This window comes from Schistocerca nitens, chromosome 5 (genome assembly GCF_023898315.1).
Source record: "Schistocerca nitens isolate TAMUIC-IGC-003100 chromosome 5, iqSchNite1.1, whole genome shotgun sequence".
NCBI classification, from domain to species: Eukaryota; Metazoa; Arthropoda; class Insecta; order Orthoptera; family Acrididae; genus Schistocerca; species Schistocerca nitens.
The window spans coordinates 97,382,329-97,400,848 of record NC_064618.1 but is presented as its reverse complement, the minus strand read 5'-3'; the positions used below and the strand labels follow the sequence as shown (position 1 = coordinate 97,400,848).

Here is an 18,520-nt window from a genome sequence, read left to right as displayed (position 1 = left end):
AGCTTTACGCGTGTCATCCTCTGTTTCAATGCCATCATCATCCCGGAGTGTCTGGATATGCTGTTTCGAGCCACTTACTGATTTAACGTAAGACCAGAACTTCCTAGGATTTTCTGTCAAGTCTGTACATAGAATTTTACTTTCGAATTCACTGAACGCTTCTCGCATAGCCCTCCTTACGCTAACTTTGACATCGCTTAGCTTCTGTTTGTCTGAGAGGTTTTGGCTGCGTTTAAACTTGGAGTGAAGCTCTCTTTGCTTTCGCAGTAGTTTCCTAACTTTGTTGTTGTACCACGGTGGGTTTTTCCCGTCCCTCACAGTTTACTCGGCACGTACCTGTTCCTTTTAGCACTCATGTGGATGACCTCACACTTTTCGTTATTTAGGGTCAACTGCCACTTTTCGCACCATTTAGATGTCGTTTCTAAATCGTTTTGAAGTTTGTTTAGATCTTCTGATGACTTTATTAGTCGATAAACGACAGCGTCGTCTGCAAACGACATAAGACGGCTGCTCGGATTGTCTCCAAAATCATTTATGTAGATAAGGAACAGGAAAGGGCCTGTAACAATACCTTAGGGAACGGCAGAAATCACTTCTGTTTTACTCGATGACTTTCCGGCAGTTACTACGAACTGTGGCCTCTCTGACAGGAAGTTACAAATCAAGTCACATAACTGAGACGATATTCCACAAGCACGCAATTTCACTATAAGCCGCTTGTGTGGTACAGTGTCAAAAGTCTTATGGGAATCCAGAAATACAGAATAGATCTGAAATCCCTTGTCAATAACACTCAACACTTCATGCGAATAAAAAGCTACTCGTGTTTCATAAGAACGATGTTTTCTAAACCGATGTTCATTGTGTTTCAATAGAACGTTTTCTTCGAGGTAATTCATAATGTTCGAACACAATATATGTTCCAGAATCCTGCTGCATATCGACGTTAATGATGTGGGCCTGTAATTAAGTGGATTACTTTTACTAACTTTCTTGAGCACTGACGTGGCCTGTGCAACTTTCCAGTCTTTGGGTACGGATCTTTCGTCGAGCGAACGGTTGTATATGGTTGTCAAGTACAGAGCTAATGTATCAGCATACTCCGAAAGGAACCTAATCGGTACACAGTCTGGACCAGAAAACTTGCTTTTATTAAGTGATTTAAGTTGCTTCACTACTCCGAGGGTATTATTTCGCCGTTACTCATGTTGGCAGCTGTTTTTGATTCTACTTCTGGAATATTTACTTCGTCTTCTTTTGTGAAGGTATTTCGGAAGGCTGTATTTAGTACCTCTGCTTTGGCAGGACTGTCTTCGATAGTATCTCCATTGCCATCGCGCAGAGAAGGCATTGAATGTTTCTTGCCGCTAACATACTTAACAGACGACCAGAATCTCTTTGGATTTTCTGCTAGGTTTCGAGACAAAGTTTCGTTGTGGAAACTGTTTTAAGCATCTCATATTGAAGTCCGCTCTAAATTTAGAGCTTCTGTAAAAGATCGCCAATCTTGGGGATTTTGCGTCTGTTTAAATTTGGCATGTTTATTTCGTTGTTTCTATAACAGTGTTCTGACGCGTTCTGTGTACCAAGGAGGATCAGCTCCGTCGTTTGTTAATTTATTTGGTATAAATCTCTCAATTTCTGCCGAAACTATTTCTCTGAATTCAAGCCACATCTGGTCTGCACTTATATCATTAATTTGGATGGAGTGGAGATTGTCTCTCAGGTAGACATCAAGTGAATTTTTATCTGCTTCTTTGAATAGGTATATTTTTCGTTTTTTTGAAAGATTTGGGGGTTACAATATTCAATATCGATAGGACAAGCCTGTGTTCACTAATACTTTTATCCGTTTTGATGTCGTTATTGACTCAGGATTATTTGTTGCTAAGAGGTCAAGTGTGTTTACACAACCGTTTACTATTCGCGTGGGCTCATGAACTAACTACTCGAAATAATTTTCAGAGAATGCGTTTAGCACAATTTCAGATGATGTTTTATGCGTACCTCCGGAATTAAACATGTATTTTCGCCAGCATATCGAGGGTAAATTAAAGTCACCACCAACTATTATCGTATGACTCGGGTACGTGTCACTGAAGACACTGAAGTACGTATCACTGAAGACTAAGGACTCTCGTGGGTATGATGGAGTGCCTAGCAGAATATTAAAGTGCTGTTAGCCCTGTACTCAGCCATATTTGTAATTTTTCGTTTAAGATTCGTCAGTTTCCTGAACGATTATATTACTCATTAGTAAAGCCGCTTGATGAAAAGGGAGAAAGGGATAAAGTAGACAAATTTACACCTATTTCCATGGCATCAGTGTTTGCTAACGTTATTGGAAAGGCTGTGTATGTAAGGATAATGGGTCATTTTATACCACATAATTTTCTAGAAAATGTACAGTTCGGCTTTAGAAGTCATTTAACAACTAAAAATGCTATAATCTCTTTTCTCTCTGATGTAGTGGATGGATTAAACAAAAGGTTTCCAACGCTAGACATATTTTTTAAGTAATTGTTTTAATTGTGTTGATCGCAAAATATTGCTCTAGAAGTTGGACGATTACGGAATACGGAGAGCAGTTCGCAGTTGGTTCACCTCTTACTTCAACAACAGACAGCAAAAGGTATTATTCACAGTGTGAGAACGGCTATGATGTGGGGTCTGAGTGGGGTACGGTCAAATGGTGAGTGCCTCAAGGATCAGTGTTGCGGCCACTCCTGTTCCTTATTTATATAAATGATATGCCCTCTAGTATTACGGGTAACTATAAAATATTTCTGTTTGCTTGGTAGTAAAGGATGTTGTGTGTATCATTGGCCGGTTTCAAATAGTGCAGTTCATAACATAAGTTCATGGCTTGTAGAAAATAAACGGTAAATCACAGTAAGACTCAGTTTTTACAGTTTCTAACACACATTTCAACAAAACCTGACGTTTTAATTTCATAAAATGGGCATATGATTATTGAAACTGAACAGTTCAGATATCTAGGTGTTCAGATAGATAGTAAACTGCCGTGGAAAGTCCGCGTTCAGGATCTTGTTTAAAGACTTAATGCTGCCATTTTTACTATTCGAAAGTATCTGAAGTGAGTGGTTGTTCGACACGAAAATTAGTCTACTTTGCTTATTTTCATTCGCTTATGTCGTATGGTATTACAAGTGTATTTTGGGGTAACTCTTCCCATTCTAAAAGGATATTTTTGGCTCAGAAATGGGCGGCTCGGGCAACAAGTGGTGTAACTTCACGAACCTTTTGTCTATCGCTATTCACTAGTCTGTGTATTTTGACATTGGCCTCTCAATACATACATTCCTTACTGTCATTTCTTGTTGGCCATTAAAATCGGTACACCACGAAGATGACGTGGTGCAGACGCGAAATTTAACCGACAGAAAGAAGATGCTGTGATATGCAAATGATTAGCTTTTCAGAGCATTCACACAAGGGTGGCGCCGGTGGCGACACCTACAACGTGCTGACATTAGGAATGTCTCCAACCGATTTCTCATACACAAACAGCAGTTGCCCGGCGTTGCCTGGTGAAACGTTGTTGTGATGCCTCGTGTAAGGAGGAAAAATGCGTACCATCACGTTTCCGGATTTGATAAAGGTCGGATTGTAGCCTATCGCGATTGCGGTTTATAGTATCGCGACATTGCTGCTCACGTTGGTCGAGATACAATGACTGTTAGCAGAATATGGAATCGGTGGGTTCAGGAGGGCAATACGAAACGCCGTGCCTGATCCCAACGGCCTCGTATCACTAGCAGTCAAGATAACAGGCATCTTATCCGCATGGCTGTAACGGATCGTGCAGCCACGTCTCGATCCCTGAATAAACAGATGGTGACGTTTGCAAGACAACAACCATCTTCACGAACAGTTCGACGACGTTTGCAGCAGCATGGTTACCCTTGACGCTGCATCACAGACAGGAGCGCCTGCGATGCTGTACTCAACGACGAACCTGGGTGCACGAATGGCAAAACGTCATTTTTTTGATGAATCCACGTTCTGTTTACAGCATCTTGATGGTCGTATCCGTGTCTGGCGACATCGCGGTATACGCACATTGGAAGCGTGTATGCGTCATCGCCATACTGGCGTATCACCCGGCGTGATGGTATGGGGTGGCATTGGTTACACGTCTCGGTCACCTCTTGTTCGCACTGACGGCACTTTGAACAGTTGACGTTACATTTCAGATGTGTTAAGACCCGTGGCTCTACGCTTCATTCAATCCCCGCGAAACCCTACATTTCAGCAGGATAATGGATGACCGCATGTTGCCGGTCCTGTACAGGCCTTTCTGGATACAGAAAACCTTTGACAGCTGCCCTGGCCAGCACATTCTCCAGATCTCTCACCAATTGAAAACGTCTGGTCAATGGTGGCCGAGCAACTGGCTCCTCAGAATACTCCAGTCACTACTCTTGATGAACTGTGGTATTGTGTTGAAGCTGCACGGGCACCTATACCTCTACACGCCATCCAAGCTCTGTTTGACTCAATGCCCAGGCGTTTCAGGGCCGTTATTACGACCAGAGGTGGTTGTTCTGGGTACTGATTTCTCAGGATCTATGCGCCAAAATTGCGTGAAATTGTAATCAAATGTCAGTTCTAGTATAATATATTTGTCCAATGAATACCCGTTTATCATTTGCATTTCTTCTTGGTGTAGCAATTTTAATGGCCAGTAGTGTAGCTTAATCCAGAGAATAAGCAGCTTTCATTCAGTCAATACTCGGCAGAAGACAAACCTGCATTTGGATCGGACTTCCTTAACTCTTGTGCAGAAAGGTGTGCAGTATACCGCTGCTGCCATTTTCAACAAGCTACCAACAGAATTAACAAATCTGAGCAGTATTGCTTGCGCTTCCAAATCGGACCGAAGAGCTTCCTCATAGGTCACTCGTTCTATTCTGTCGAGCAGTTTCTTGAAAAATTAAGCTGATTCTTGTATTGTTGATTACCTTTACTTAAACTTATGGCTTGACTTTTTTTGGGGTCATACACGTTTTATTTTTATCTGTTATTACTTTTATGTAGTAATTTCATGTACTGACACGTTCCATGACCTTAGAGATGTGCTCCTCACTTTCGTCCTACGTAACTAGACGTGTAAATAAACAAATGAAACTTCCTGGCAGATTAAAACTGTGTGCCGGACCAAAACTCGAACTCGGGACCTTTGCCTTTCGCGGGCAAGAGCTCTACCAACTGAGCTACCCAAGCACGACTCATGCCCCGTCCTCACAGCTGTACTTCCGCCAGACAGCTTGTGTAAAGTTTGGAAGGTAGGAGATGATGTACTGGCGGAAGTAAAGCTGTGAGAACGGGGCGTGAGTCGTGCTTGGGTAGCTCAGTTGGTAGAGCTCTTGCCCGCGAAAGGCAAAGGTCCCGAGTTCGAGTTTTGGTCCGGCACACAGTTTTAATCTGCCAGGAAGTTTCATATGAGCGCACACTCCGCTGCAGAGTGAAAATCTTGAAACGTCCCCGTTGAAAAATCACCGAATCACTGTGCTGGTAAACCCCTTACGTTATTCGATTTTCAAACAGTTGAGCAATACTGAACGTACTCAGACATTTCGCTCTTTACTTATTCTGATCAACACTAAACTGTCACACAATATTTTTAGCGCAACGCAATCTGACTTTCAATAATCTCTACAAAAGAATGGCCCTGACTAACAATAACGTATACCTTTCATGAATCACTTACCTCACAAAAGTCTTCGTTACCCGAACTACTGCAATACAGCGAGCACCGAGACTGCGAGCTAAATAAAAGATTCTAACTACTGAAGTCACTAACTACTGATAGGCATAGTTACCAAATGAAAGATTTTGATAGAGAACAAACAATGTATTTACCTTAATAGTGTTCAAAAGTCATAATATGACATCCAGTCTTACAAATTTACTGTCTGATGGACACACGCCCATACGTTTACTGCACAGACTTTGACAAAAAAGAAACACTGCAATTTTATTGTGATGAGTAATCAGGACTGTCTTTATGGACTGTGAGAAAATTTTAGCTTTTGACCAACATTGTATCAATAAGTGTGCGCATTTGATATCTTTCTTATTGTAATTATGAAAAGTTTTTCCAAATCTGTATTGGCCACTGCCCAAAACAATTTGTAAAATTTTTTGTGGGGAGCATGGGGGCTATGTAGTAGGCTGTTTAGGTTTTTATGTTGTTAACGCCACGTAGCGCTCTGTATTAAAATCACTGACTGTGCTGTGTGCAGTCTGTGGCTGGTTTGCATTGTTGGAATTTGCTATTGTAGTGTTGGGCAGTTGGCTGTTAACAGCGCGTAGCGTTACGCAGTTGGAGGTGAGCCGCCAGCAGTGGTGGATGTGGGGAGAGAAATGGCGGAGTTTTGAGAGCGGATGATCTGGAGGTGTGTCCATCAGAGACAGTAAATTTGTAAGACTGGATGTCATGCACTGATATATACATGATGACTTTTGAACACTATTAGGGTAAATCCATTGTTTGTTCTCTATCAAAATCTTTCATTTGCTAACTATGCCTATCAGTAGTTAGTGCCTTCAGTAGTTAGAATCTTTTGTTTAGCTGGCAGTATTGGCGGTCGCTGTATTGCAGTAGTTGGAGTAACGAAGATTTTTGTGAGGTAAGTGATTCATGAAAGGTATACGTTATTGTTAGTCAGGGCCATTCTTTTGTAGGGATTACTGAAAGTGAGATTGCGTTGCGCTAAAAAATATTTGTGTCAGTTTAAGCACAGTGATTTATAATTTTTCTAAGGGGGCGTTTCAGTGTCATTCTGGAAATAAATAAATGACTAAAGACAGGGAAATGACGGAGGCGTGGCGCAAGCAGTGAGGGAGTGTCGGCTGACCTGTGGCGTGCTGCAGAGCACCGACATGATCCAGGCGGCGGCCAGCAGGTAGCGGCCGCGGCGCGCCACGTCGCTCAGCTTCATCGGCTTCAGCACCGCGAAGTACCTGTCAACACCACCCGCAGTCACAGCAACGCGTCACGCAGGACGCCCATATAACCTCTGTCCAATACATTACCCATCTGGGAAAGAATTATTCAAAAGCAGAGCTCGCATACAGGGTGGCGCACGAAATGTCTTACCAATTGTTTCTTTCACAATCTACGACGCACGTTAGATATCCCCCCGCTGGGATCGCTACAGCAGTACCAGCAGAGCTTGGAAAAACAAATGAGTTACGAAACGACGTGTAATTCACGATTGTGGTGTGCGTACTGTAAGACCTCCGGTACACACACCATCAAATTATTTGACTTGTCGCTCTAACGAAGTAGGCGAGTGTCAGCTATATGTCTCGTGGTCTTATCGTGGCGTGTTTATCTTCTGCCGTTAGGTGAGACGATAGAAATGCCACTTACACGCTTAGATAGCAGATTCACGGTGACCAACTTTAAACAGAACTTGATTAATTCTCACACACATTTATTAAAATAATAACAATCATAAACCTTACTTAACTTGATTCAGGATGCTATTTACAACTGACAATCTGAAGTTCCTTTGGTCTTGGTACGTTAATCTTATTCTCACATATCTCTGATACTTGACAAAGTGTCTATACATTTATCTTCGTGGCTATATACAGGAATATGATAATCTTATTAGGTGCAGACTGAAACTTGACTATAGATTGGTACAGACTAATGCAGACTGGTACAGACAGGTGCAGATAAATGCAGACTAAGGCAGACTGACTAATCGGAGCTCTGTACACTCGTTATAATACCTCGAGCGCTTAGGCATCACTGCGCGAGTGTGATCCGCGAGGAGAAATGGTTCTACGTTAGCAGCAATCTCATTGGTTGCGTTACATATTAATACGCTTATCGGCGGAAGCAGAATTTGGTCCGTCTCTAAGATAGCGCCATCTCGTAGTGCGGAGACGGACGAGAGCTGCGCCTGCGCTGTTGTGCTTAGCGGGGCGTACAATAGTGGGAAAGTTGTGTACGCGCTGACTACGCGGAACTATGTACACAACAACGATACTGTCGCTAGGAGACTAGTAAGCAGCAATGGCTGACAGTGGAAGACTGACGTCACAGCAACGATCGACAATTGTGTTGCTTTTTCATGAAACGAAAATCCTTGTTGTGACTCAGAGGCGTTTTCGACAACAGTTTAACACACGATGCGCCCCTTGCAAGAAGACCGTCCACAGGTTGTACGGCAAATTCGTACAGCAAGGAACAGTATTGGAAGCGAAGCGACCTCGGCCTAAGCCTGTTTGTTCGCCGGAGAATATTGAAGCAGTACGAGTTGCTGTACAGAGAAGTCCCGGGAAATCGTGTAGAAAGGCAGTAGTGCTACTGGGAATATCCAGACGCTCCGTTTAACGCATTCTTAAAAGTGACCTCCATATGTACCCACGACGCACATTAGATATCCCGCTGGGATCTCTACTGCAGTACCAGCAGAGCTTGGAAAAACAAATGAGTTACGAAATGACTTGTAATTCACGATACTGCCGCTAGGAGACTAGTAAGCAGCAATGGCTGACAGTGGACGACTGACGACACAGCAACGATCGGCAATTGTGTTACTTTTCCATGAAACGAAAAGCCTTGTTGTGACTCAGAGGCGTTTTCGACAACAGTTTAACACACGATGGATCCCTTGCAAGAAGACCATCCACAGGTTTGTAATGGTACTTGAATTACGTAACCATTACGGCACCTCACCTGAACCTCTCGATACCAGTAATATTCTACTGTGTTTCTGTAAAGTAGTTGCCATATTTCTGAGGCAACATCCAGATTTGATTTCATTAATGTACAAGTACTTTGATACATCGATATGTTTATGCTGCAATGATATTATTCTTATGTGTATTCTTTCTTTTGTCACTATGCTCTATGACGTACTTGTAACTCTTGATTTTTGGGCGCGTAAGCGATTATTAGTTAGAGTGTCGGACCTCGAGAAGGACAAGTCTTGGACGTCATGCTGAAAAGACGTATATTATAGTCAGTTTATCAAATGTGAACTTTAACAGTGAGGAACATGTTTTCAAATATGTTTTGTATTGTGAAGTGATGTTTTGTGTGTTACGTGATATTGCCACAAAAGCAACAAAACGGAAGTGTAACTTAAATTCGGAGTGCTGATTATTTTTTTACATCACCATTGTGCTAACTTTGAAAGGTTTAATCTTCAAGAATGGTTTGTGAAGCGCATCTACAAAACTTTTGAATATAGCAGAATGAAACCTAGACCTCTTTGCATCCGAGCTTGGAATCATCACCACCTAGATTTTCGACGATTGAGCGATGATTTTACAACGTGACCAGCGTGGGAAATACGAAAAGATGAGCGCCTAGTTTATTTATTATTACATGAAATGACTTTATTAACTGTGCTCTAATGACACCTGCCACATAATAACTTTGTTGTTGCCCGAAAATGCAGTATTTAGCAGCGTGAGCAACACCACAATCAGTATTAAATTTTGACCTTTGTTGTGGTAGGGTTGTTAGAGGTTGTAGTATAAATTTGTACAGGAAGGAAGAGTATTGGAAGCGAAGCGACCTCGGCCTAAGCCTGTTTGTTCGCCGGAGAACATTGAAGCGGTACGAGTTGCTGCACAGAGAAGTCCCGGGAAATCGTGTAGAAAGGCAGCAGTGCAACTGGGAATATCCAGACGCTCCGTTCAACACATTCTTAAAAGGGACCTCCATATGTACCCATACAAGATGACCTGTGCACCGAAGCTCACTGAAGAACACAAGCAGCAGAGACTACTGCTTGCTCAGTGGGCGGAGGATAGGGAAGAAACTCTCAACAACGTTTGGTTTTCAGACGAGGCGGATTTTCATTTAGACGGCGTGGTTAACAAACAAAATGTACGCTTTTTGGCCACTGAAAACCCACAAGTGCTTCATGAACGACAACATCATGCTCCGAGGATTACAGCGTGGGCAGCGATTTCCAGTCACGGACTTATTGGACCCTTCTTCTTTGAAGAAACTGTGAACAGCGAGCGTTATTTGAGCGTGCTTCGCAATAGCTTCATTGCACCGCTTCTTGCTACTGCCTTGCCCTTCAACACGCACTGGTTCGTGCAAGATGGAGCAAGAACACATACTGCAAACACTGTGTTGGAGATTTTACACGAGCATTTCGACACGCGGATCATTTCACTCAGGTTTCCAGGTCGCTTCAATGACGGACAAAATTGGCCCCCCAATAGTCCAGACCTCAATCCATGTGACTTTTTTCTTTGGGGGTACCTAAAGGAAAAAAAAATTCCCGAAACGTCCACGTGATTTAATGGAGCTCAGAAGACTTATTCTTTAAGCTTGCAGTGAAATTACGGAAGACATGTGCCGTAGGGTAATCACTAACTTCAGTGTTCGTTTTAAGAAAGTTAGGAAACGAAATGGACATATTGAGCATGTGCAGAGTTAGAACAAATCTCCATGGACAGCTCTTCATTGTAGTATGTGTCCCTTTCAGATTGTATTGACAATAAAGTTTATATTCAAAAATAAAATGGTAACACATTTCGTGCGCCACCCTGTACATTAGTCTTTATTGTTGACAGCCGGTTTCGACAGTGTAACTGTCATCTTCTGGTCTGTAACATAATGCACATACACTGAAGTGACGAAAGTCACGGGATCCCTCCCAAATTCGCGTCGGATCCCCTTTTGTCCGGCGCCGTGCAGCATCTCGACGTGCCATGGACTCAACAAGCCGGTGGAAGCCCCCTGTTGTAATATTGAGCCATGTCGCCTCTACAAGGTGAAAAGTATTTAAACCGACAAACTCTGCGAGGTTGTAGGGGACATCAAAACAAATATTTTTCTCTAATGTCATTTAAACCGGTAGAGGAAGATCTCTCTGGCGGCAAATTAATTAAACCAACAAACAGTTTTCCATTTTTTTATGACCAAGACCCAATTTCAATTACAGTAGACTTTCAAAAATTCCTCTATTGGCACGTAAACATAGGTTACACCGTCGGATCATGTTCTGTCTGACACGGGCAAAAACCCCAGGAGTATTCCGAATTGTTCCTGCTGCTGCTACTATCTGGGCAACCAGATCCTCTTCTGAGGCAACAGGAGTTGCGTAAGCAAGGTTGCGCATCTCTCCCCACACAAAAAAGTCCAGAGGGGACATATATGGGGATCGAGCAGGCCACGGTACAGGACCACCTCTGCTAATCCGCGTTTCTTGGAAGCGTCGGCCCAGGAATCGACGCACACGACGGCTGAAATGTGCCGGCGCCCCGTCATGTTGGAACCACATGGGTTGTCTTGTAAGGAGCGGTACGTCTTCCAGCAATTCTGGCAATGCTCTGGCGAGAAAATTGTAATAGTGTCTGCCATTTAATGGCGTAGGTAGCAGATACGGCCCAATTTAACAGTCCCCAACAACACCGACCCACACATTAACGAAGAACCGTACTTGATGAGCCCTAGTAACTGTGGCATGTGGCTTATCCACACTCCAAACACGCGAATTGTGCACGTTGAAGACTCCATTACGCCCGAACGTGGCTTCATCGGTAAACAACACAGAGGATGGAAATGTAGGATGCATTTCACACTGTTCCAGGTACCATTGCGAAAACTGTGCTCTGGGTGGATGATCAACTGGTTCCAGGTTTTGGACACGCTGTAAGTGATATGGACTTAAGAATTGCTCTCGAAGGACCGTTCTTACATTCGTCTGATTCGTCTCCATGTTACGTGCAATTGCACGACTGCTGATTGAAGGATCCCGCTCCACATACTGCAAGACAACTTCTTCAAATTGCTGCGTTCTTACCGTGCAACGGTCTCCCTGTACAGGTAATCTGCTAAATGACCCGGTCTCACGCAGACGTTGGTACACAGCAGCAAAGGTTGTATGATGCAGGATACGGCGATTAGAATATTGTTGTTGATAAACCCGCTGTGCAGCTCGTCCGTTGTGGTGCGCTACGTAGTACGCACGAATCATATCAGTGTACTCACTCCAGGTGTTTCGCTCCATTAGTAAACAGAGACAATGCACTACTACACTGGTGGACAGCAGTTGCCTACAACTGAAGAGCGTAATACGACCTCTAAGAACTGAAGAGCGTAATACGGCCTCCACCGGTTTAAATAAGCCTCATAGGAAAAAATGACATTAGGGAAAAATATTTGTTTTGATGTCCCCTACAACCTTCCAGAGTTTATCGGTTTAAATACTTTTCACCCTGTATTGCGTCCATAATTGTGAAAGGGTTGTTGGTACAGAATTTTTTGCACGAACTGACCTATCGATTATGTCCCATAAATGTTCGATGGGCCTCACATCGGGCGATATGGTGGCGAAAACTTTTGCTCGATTTGTCCAAATGTTCTTCAAACCAATCGAAAACAATTCTGGCCCAACGACATGGCGCACCATCATCCAACCTTTGTTTGATGAATGTCTGCAAATGGTCTCCAAGTAACCTGTTGTTGTTGTTGTGGTCTTCAGTCCTGAGACTGGTTTGATGCAGCTCTCCATGCTACTCTATCCTGTGCAAGCCTCTTCATCTCCCAGTACCTACTGCAACCTACATCCTTCTGAATCTGCTTAGTGTATTCATCTCTTGGTCTCCCCCTACGATTTTTACCCTCCACGCTGCCCTCCAATGCTAAATTGGTGATCCCTTGATGCCTCAGAACATGTCCTACCAACCGATCCCTTCTTCTGGTCAAGTTGTGCCACAAACTCCTCTTCTCCCCAATCCTATTCAGTACCTCCTCATTAGTTATGTGATCTACCCATCTAATCTTCAGCATTCTTCTGTAGCACCACATTTCGAAAGCTTCTATTCTCTTCTTGTCCAAACTATTTCCGTCCATGTTTCACTTCCATACATGGCTACACTCCATTCAAATACTTTCAGAAACCTAAAATAACCATTTCCAGGCAACGATCGATTCAGTTGCACCAGAGGACTCAGTCAATTCCATGTAAACACAGCCCACACCATTATGAAGCCACGACCGGCTTGCACAATCCGTTACTGACAGCTCGAGTCGATGACGTCATGGGGTCTGCGCCGCACCCGAACCCCATCATCATCTCTTACCAACGGAAATCTGGACTCATATGACCAGGCCACTGTTTTCGACTAGTCTAGGATCCAACCGATATAGCCACTAGCCCAGTAGAGGCGCTACAGGCGATGCCGCGCTATTAGCAAACGCACTCGCGTTGATAGTTTGCTGCCATTGCCCATTAACACCAGATTTCTCCTAACTACACTAACAGATACGTTCGACACTTTGATTTTTGGGGTTATTTCACTCATCGTTGCTTGTCCATTAACACTGACAACTCTACACAAACTCCGCTTCTCTCAGTCGCTAAGTGAGCGCCGTCGGTCAATGCGTTGTTCGTGGTGAGAGGTAATGCTGCACACTCTTAACACTGTGGAATATCCCATGCGTCTAGTTCCAACTACCGTTTCGCGTTCAGAGTCTGTTAATTCCAGTCGTGCGTCGATGATCACGTCGGAAACTTAAACATGAAACACACCAGTACAAACGACAGCTCTGCCAATGCACAGCCCTTTTGTACTTGTGTACGCGATACTACCGCCGTCTGTACATGTGCATATCGCCATCCCATGACTTTTTTCTCCTCAGTGTACATGATATACAGGGTGCTCCATTGATCGTGACCGGACCAAATATCTCACGAAATAAGCATCAAAGGAAAAAAATGCAAAGAACGAAATTCGTCTCGCTTGAAGGGGGAAACCAGATGGCGCTATGGTTGGCCCGCTAGATGGCGCTGCCATAGGTCAAACGGATATCAACTGCATTTTGTATTACCATTTTTATTACATATTCGTCTAGTACGCAAAGAAATATTAATGTTTTTGTTAGACCACTTTTTTCGCTTTGTGATAGATGGCGCTGTGATAGTCACAAACGTATAAGTACGTGGTATCACGTAACATTCCGCCAGTGTGGACGGTATCTGCTTCGCGATACATTATCCGTGTTAAAATGGACCGTGTACCATTTGCGGAAAAGGTCGATTTCGTGTTGATGTATGGCTATTGTGATCAAAATGCCCAACGGGCGTGTGCTAGGTATGCTGCTCGGTATCCTGGACGACATCATCCAAGTACCCGGACAGTTCGCCGGATAGTTACGTTATTTAAGGAAACAGGAAGTGTTCAGCCACATGTGAAACGTAAACCACGACCTGCAACAAATGATAATGCCCAAGTAGGTGTTTTAGCTGCTGTCGCGGCTAATCCGCACGTCAGTAGCAGACAAATTGAGCGAGAATCGGGAATCTCAAAAACGTCGGTGTTGAGAATGCTGCACCAACATCGATTGCACCCGTACCATATTTCTATGCACCTGGAATTGCATGGCGACGACTTTGAACGTCGTGTACAGTTCTGCCACTGGGCACAAGAGAAATTACGGGACAATGACAGATTTTTTGCACGCCTTCTATTTAGCGACGAAGCGTCATTCACCAACAGCGGTAACGTAAACCGGCATAATATGCACTATTGGGCAACGAAAAATCCACGATGGCTGCGACAAGTGGAACATCAGCGACCTTGGCGGATTAATGTATGGTGCGGCATTGTGGGAGGAAAGATAACTGGCCCCCATTTTATCGATGGCAATCTAAATGGTGCAATGTATGCTGATTTCCTACGTAATGTTCTACCGATGTTACTACAAGATGTTTCACTGCATGACAGAATGGCGATGTACTTCCAACATGATGGATGTCCGCCACATAGCTCGCGTGCGGTTGAAGCGGTATTGAATAGCATATTTCATGACAGGTGGATTGGTCGTCGAAGCACCATACCATGGCCCGCACGTTCACCGGATCGGACGTTACCGGATTTCTTTCTGTGGGGAAGCTGAAAGGTATTTGCTATCATGATCCACTGACAACGCCTGACAACATGCGTCAGCGCACTGTCAATGCATGTGCGAACATTACGGAAGGTGAACTAATGGCTGTTGAGAGGAATGTCGTTACACGTTTTGCCAAATGCATTGAGGATCACGGACATCATTTTGAGCATTTATTGCATTAATGTGGTATTGACAGGTAATCACGCTGTAACAGCATGCGTTCTCAGAAATGATAAGTTCAGAAAGGTACATTTATCAGATTGGAACAACCGAAATAAAATGTTCAAATGGACCTACGTTCTGTACTTTAATTTAAAAAACCTACCTGTTACCAACTGTTCGTCTAAGATTGTGAGTCACATATTTGTGACTGTTACAGTGCCATCTATCACAAAGCGAAAAAAGTGGTCCAACTAAGACATTCATATTTCTTTACGTACTACACGGGTATGTAATAAAAAATTGGAGGTTCCTATTAAAAAAAAGCGCAATTGATATCCGTTTGACCTATGGCAACGCCATCTAGCGGGCCAACTACAGCGCCATCTGCCGGCCGAAGTGGCCGTGCGGTTAAAGGCGCTGCAGTCTGGAACCGCAAGACCGCTACGGTCGCAGGTTCGAATCCTGCCTCGGGCATGGATGTTTGTGATGTCCTTAGGTTAGTTAGGTTTAACTAGTTCTAAGTTCTAGGGGACTAATGACCTCAGCAGTTGAGTCCCATAGTGCTCAGAGCCATTTGAACCATTTTGAACAGCGCCATCTGGTTTCCCCCTTCAAGCTAGACAAGTTTCGTTCTTTGTAGTTTTTTCGTTTGGCGCTTATTTCGTGAGATATTTGGCCTAATCACGATCAAAGGACCACCCTGTATATATCCCACTACCATTTATGAAAAAAAAAAACTGAGAAAAAAAATTTTGTTTCACGTTACAGATACCGGAATGGAAACTAAATTTACATATCTTCAAAGAATTTTAGTTGTAAAATGTCTTCCATTATGAGTTCGTACTTCATTCCATGTTGCCACTATAGTGGATAAAATACAGCACATGAGACACAGATTCGTTACAGTTAGAAAGCACCTTCTGTACATGGGCTTGCTCTCATACATAGCATGACAGAGCATTGTTAATTCTTAAAATGTACGACATACAGAGTGTTTATAAATTGGTTTTATAAATTGGTTATGCAAAAGTAACATTTAATTGTGAAAAGGGTAAATAACTTAGAGAAATGATTGTTACAGCACTGAATGTAGTACATCTTCAAATTTTATTCCCGCCTAACACTGTAAGTTCCTGACGTTTCCTCTAGGTGGCATGCACGAATGAGTAATTCCAACAGTCATCATGGAATCGTATGTAGTGCACGCACAATAATATGGCTGGTAGATGCGCAGTCGGCAGGGCACAGGTGGGGGTATCGGAGGTGGTGGGGGTGCTGGCAGGCGCTGTACGGAAAATGCAGAGGGCGGGAGGGGAAGTGCCGTTCACAGCAAACCTAAGCTCACGTTTTTTGTGGAACACCTACACACCCACCCTTGTACGGTGTCCATTCAAAAAGATCTACTGTCATCACTGTTTTGGTTAGCATCCAAAAATGCAACCAAAATAGCAATTTATTTTCGCATGGCTTGTTAACCATTTGTAACTCAACAGAGCAACGTCACGAGTGGCTAATTTTGAGTAAAACCTATATTTCTCATGCAGCCATGTCAAAATTTGCTTCTTTCGTCAAAACACTGAGGAGTTTACACAATGTCACCTCACTAAGATGCTGTGCAAACGTAATCGGGAGAGCATTCTGAAACAGTAATTCACTAATTTTATTAAAAAAGTAAGGTAATAGGTTACGAAAAAGCACATCCTAGGTACAAAAATAAAGGTGTATTGTCTTCACTTAGGTTGTTTCAAAACCCACACGATTTCCCGTATCACTAGCTATTGATGCCCCTTAAAATATACATTCTTTCATCGAAAAACTCTGTAGTTAATGAAACAACACGGCAGATAATGAAGTTTCGCATAATAACCATAAGGAAAAATACTCTACTCTTTGTGTGCTATCATTTGCCAAAATCTCACTTCGATATCTCAGACCGTTTATGAAATATGATGAATGTTGTGGATATTTCATACTGGGTTTCTTGCTGGCTGGCGTGATCGCAAACCACTGTGCTATGTTGGATATATTTTCCGAAGACTGGTAAAAGAGAGAGACCTCCACCCAAGTCTTAAGAAAAATTCAGTATGTTAGCTAAATGTCATACGCAGCAACATGTTATGTAATATGCACCAAACGTAAAATCATAGCGACTCCTGTTTCATTGCAAAATATTTAGAACTTCAGTGCAAATATAACGAACTTCAGTGCAAATATAATGCAATAACTGTAACCATTAGCGACATGATGGGCACATCATCATGAAAATGACACAAAGGCATATGTAACGCAAAAAAGAAATTTTTTACCGAATGGTTTCTGTAAAATCGTTTGAGATAGATTGCAGGGTGTGCGTGTCGCCGACCGAACGAAAGCGAGTGTTGGCTGCCCTTCCGAACAAACGAATGAACTATCCCATCGCTTGTATGTCCTATGCCGCCATGTTAAATTATCGAATTTTGTGACCCATTATCTTGGAAACTTTTTATGACATCAACATACAATTTTTCATAATTATTGAATGCACCTTTCTAGATACGCTGAACTAGAATTATTACTAAAATTGTATTATGGGACATTTTATCTTTTTTTTCAAACACACAATTTTTTGACAAAATTTTGTAAATAACCGAACATAAAAACAAAAAAATTCAGGATATTTTAATTATTTTACTTCCATACGTGTTGGATCTCACACTTGGCACGCTGCGAAAATTTCATCTCTGAACCATCAGTACTTTTTTAAAAAGCGGGTCATTTATTGCAAAAACAGTAGTTAAGAGATATTGAGGTTTAAAACTTTTTTTATTGCAAATTCATATACAGACTTACATTTCTGCGTCTTCTATGCACTAGAATTGCCCTGGCCCATACTCTGTGTCTTCTTCAGTGTCACAATGGCCCACTGCTTGCCTCCTACTTTTCTTTCTTGCTTCTTTTGCTATTTGCTGAGCAGCTAACTCTGCTTCACGTACACGAAGCTCGTCCTGTTCCCGCAGTCGTTTAGCTGTGTTCTGTCAAAATCTTACCCCTAACCTCTCCAGAACCTTAAGTCTTTCAAAGTTCCCACTATTAAAAGTTATTACAGCATCAGACACTGCTAACTTTAGAGTCATAAGGCCAACAGATACATTTTTAGGCACACGACACCACACAACATTATTGAAGGACTCAGCCGGCCGCGGTGGCCGTGCGGTTCTAGGCGCTGCAGTCTGGAACCGCGGGACTGCTACGGTCGCAGGTTCGAATCCTGCCTCGGGCATGGATGTGTGTGATGTCCTTAGGTTAGTTAGGTTTAAGTAGTTCTAAGTTCTAGGGGACTGATGACCTAAGATGTTAAGTCCCATAGTGCTCAGAGCCATTTGAACCATTTTTTTTGAAGGACTCAGTCACATTCTGGGTTACTCCATGTAAACACTTCTTTAGTAGCCCAGGATTTGCCAAATCTCT

The 18,520-nt window shown here is 42.9% G+C and overlaps 1 protein-coding gene across 8 annotated transcripts in view; it reads right to left on the bottom strand.

The window, feature by feature from the left end:
• The window catches only part of LOC126259903 (adipokinetic hormone/corazonin-related peptide receptor variant I), a 1,084,372-nt gene that overhangs the window by 147,889 nt on the left and 917,963 nt on the right, over positions 1-18,520 (bottom strand). For all 8 annotated transcript variants that reach the window (XR_007546573.1, XM_049956985.1, XM_049956990.1 and 5 more), the window contains one exon: positions 6,888-6,993. Coding sequence is in view for 7 of the 8 variants with exons in the window: in XM_049956985.1 (XP_049812942.1) it covers positions 6,888-6,993 (106 nt within the window). In the remaining variant the exon portion in view is untranslated. The remainder of the gene's footprint in view (positions 1-6,887; positions 6,994-18,520) is intronic.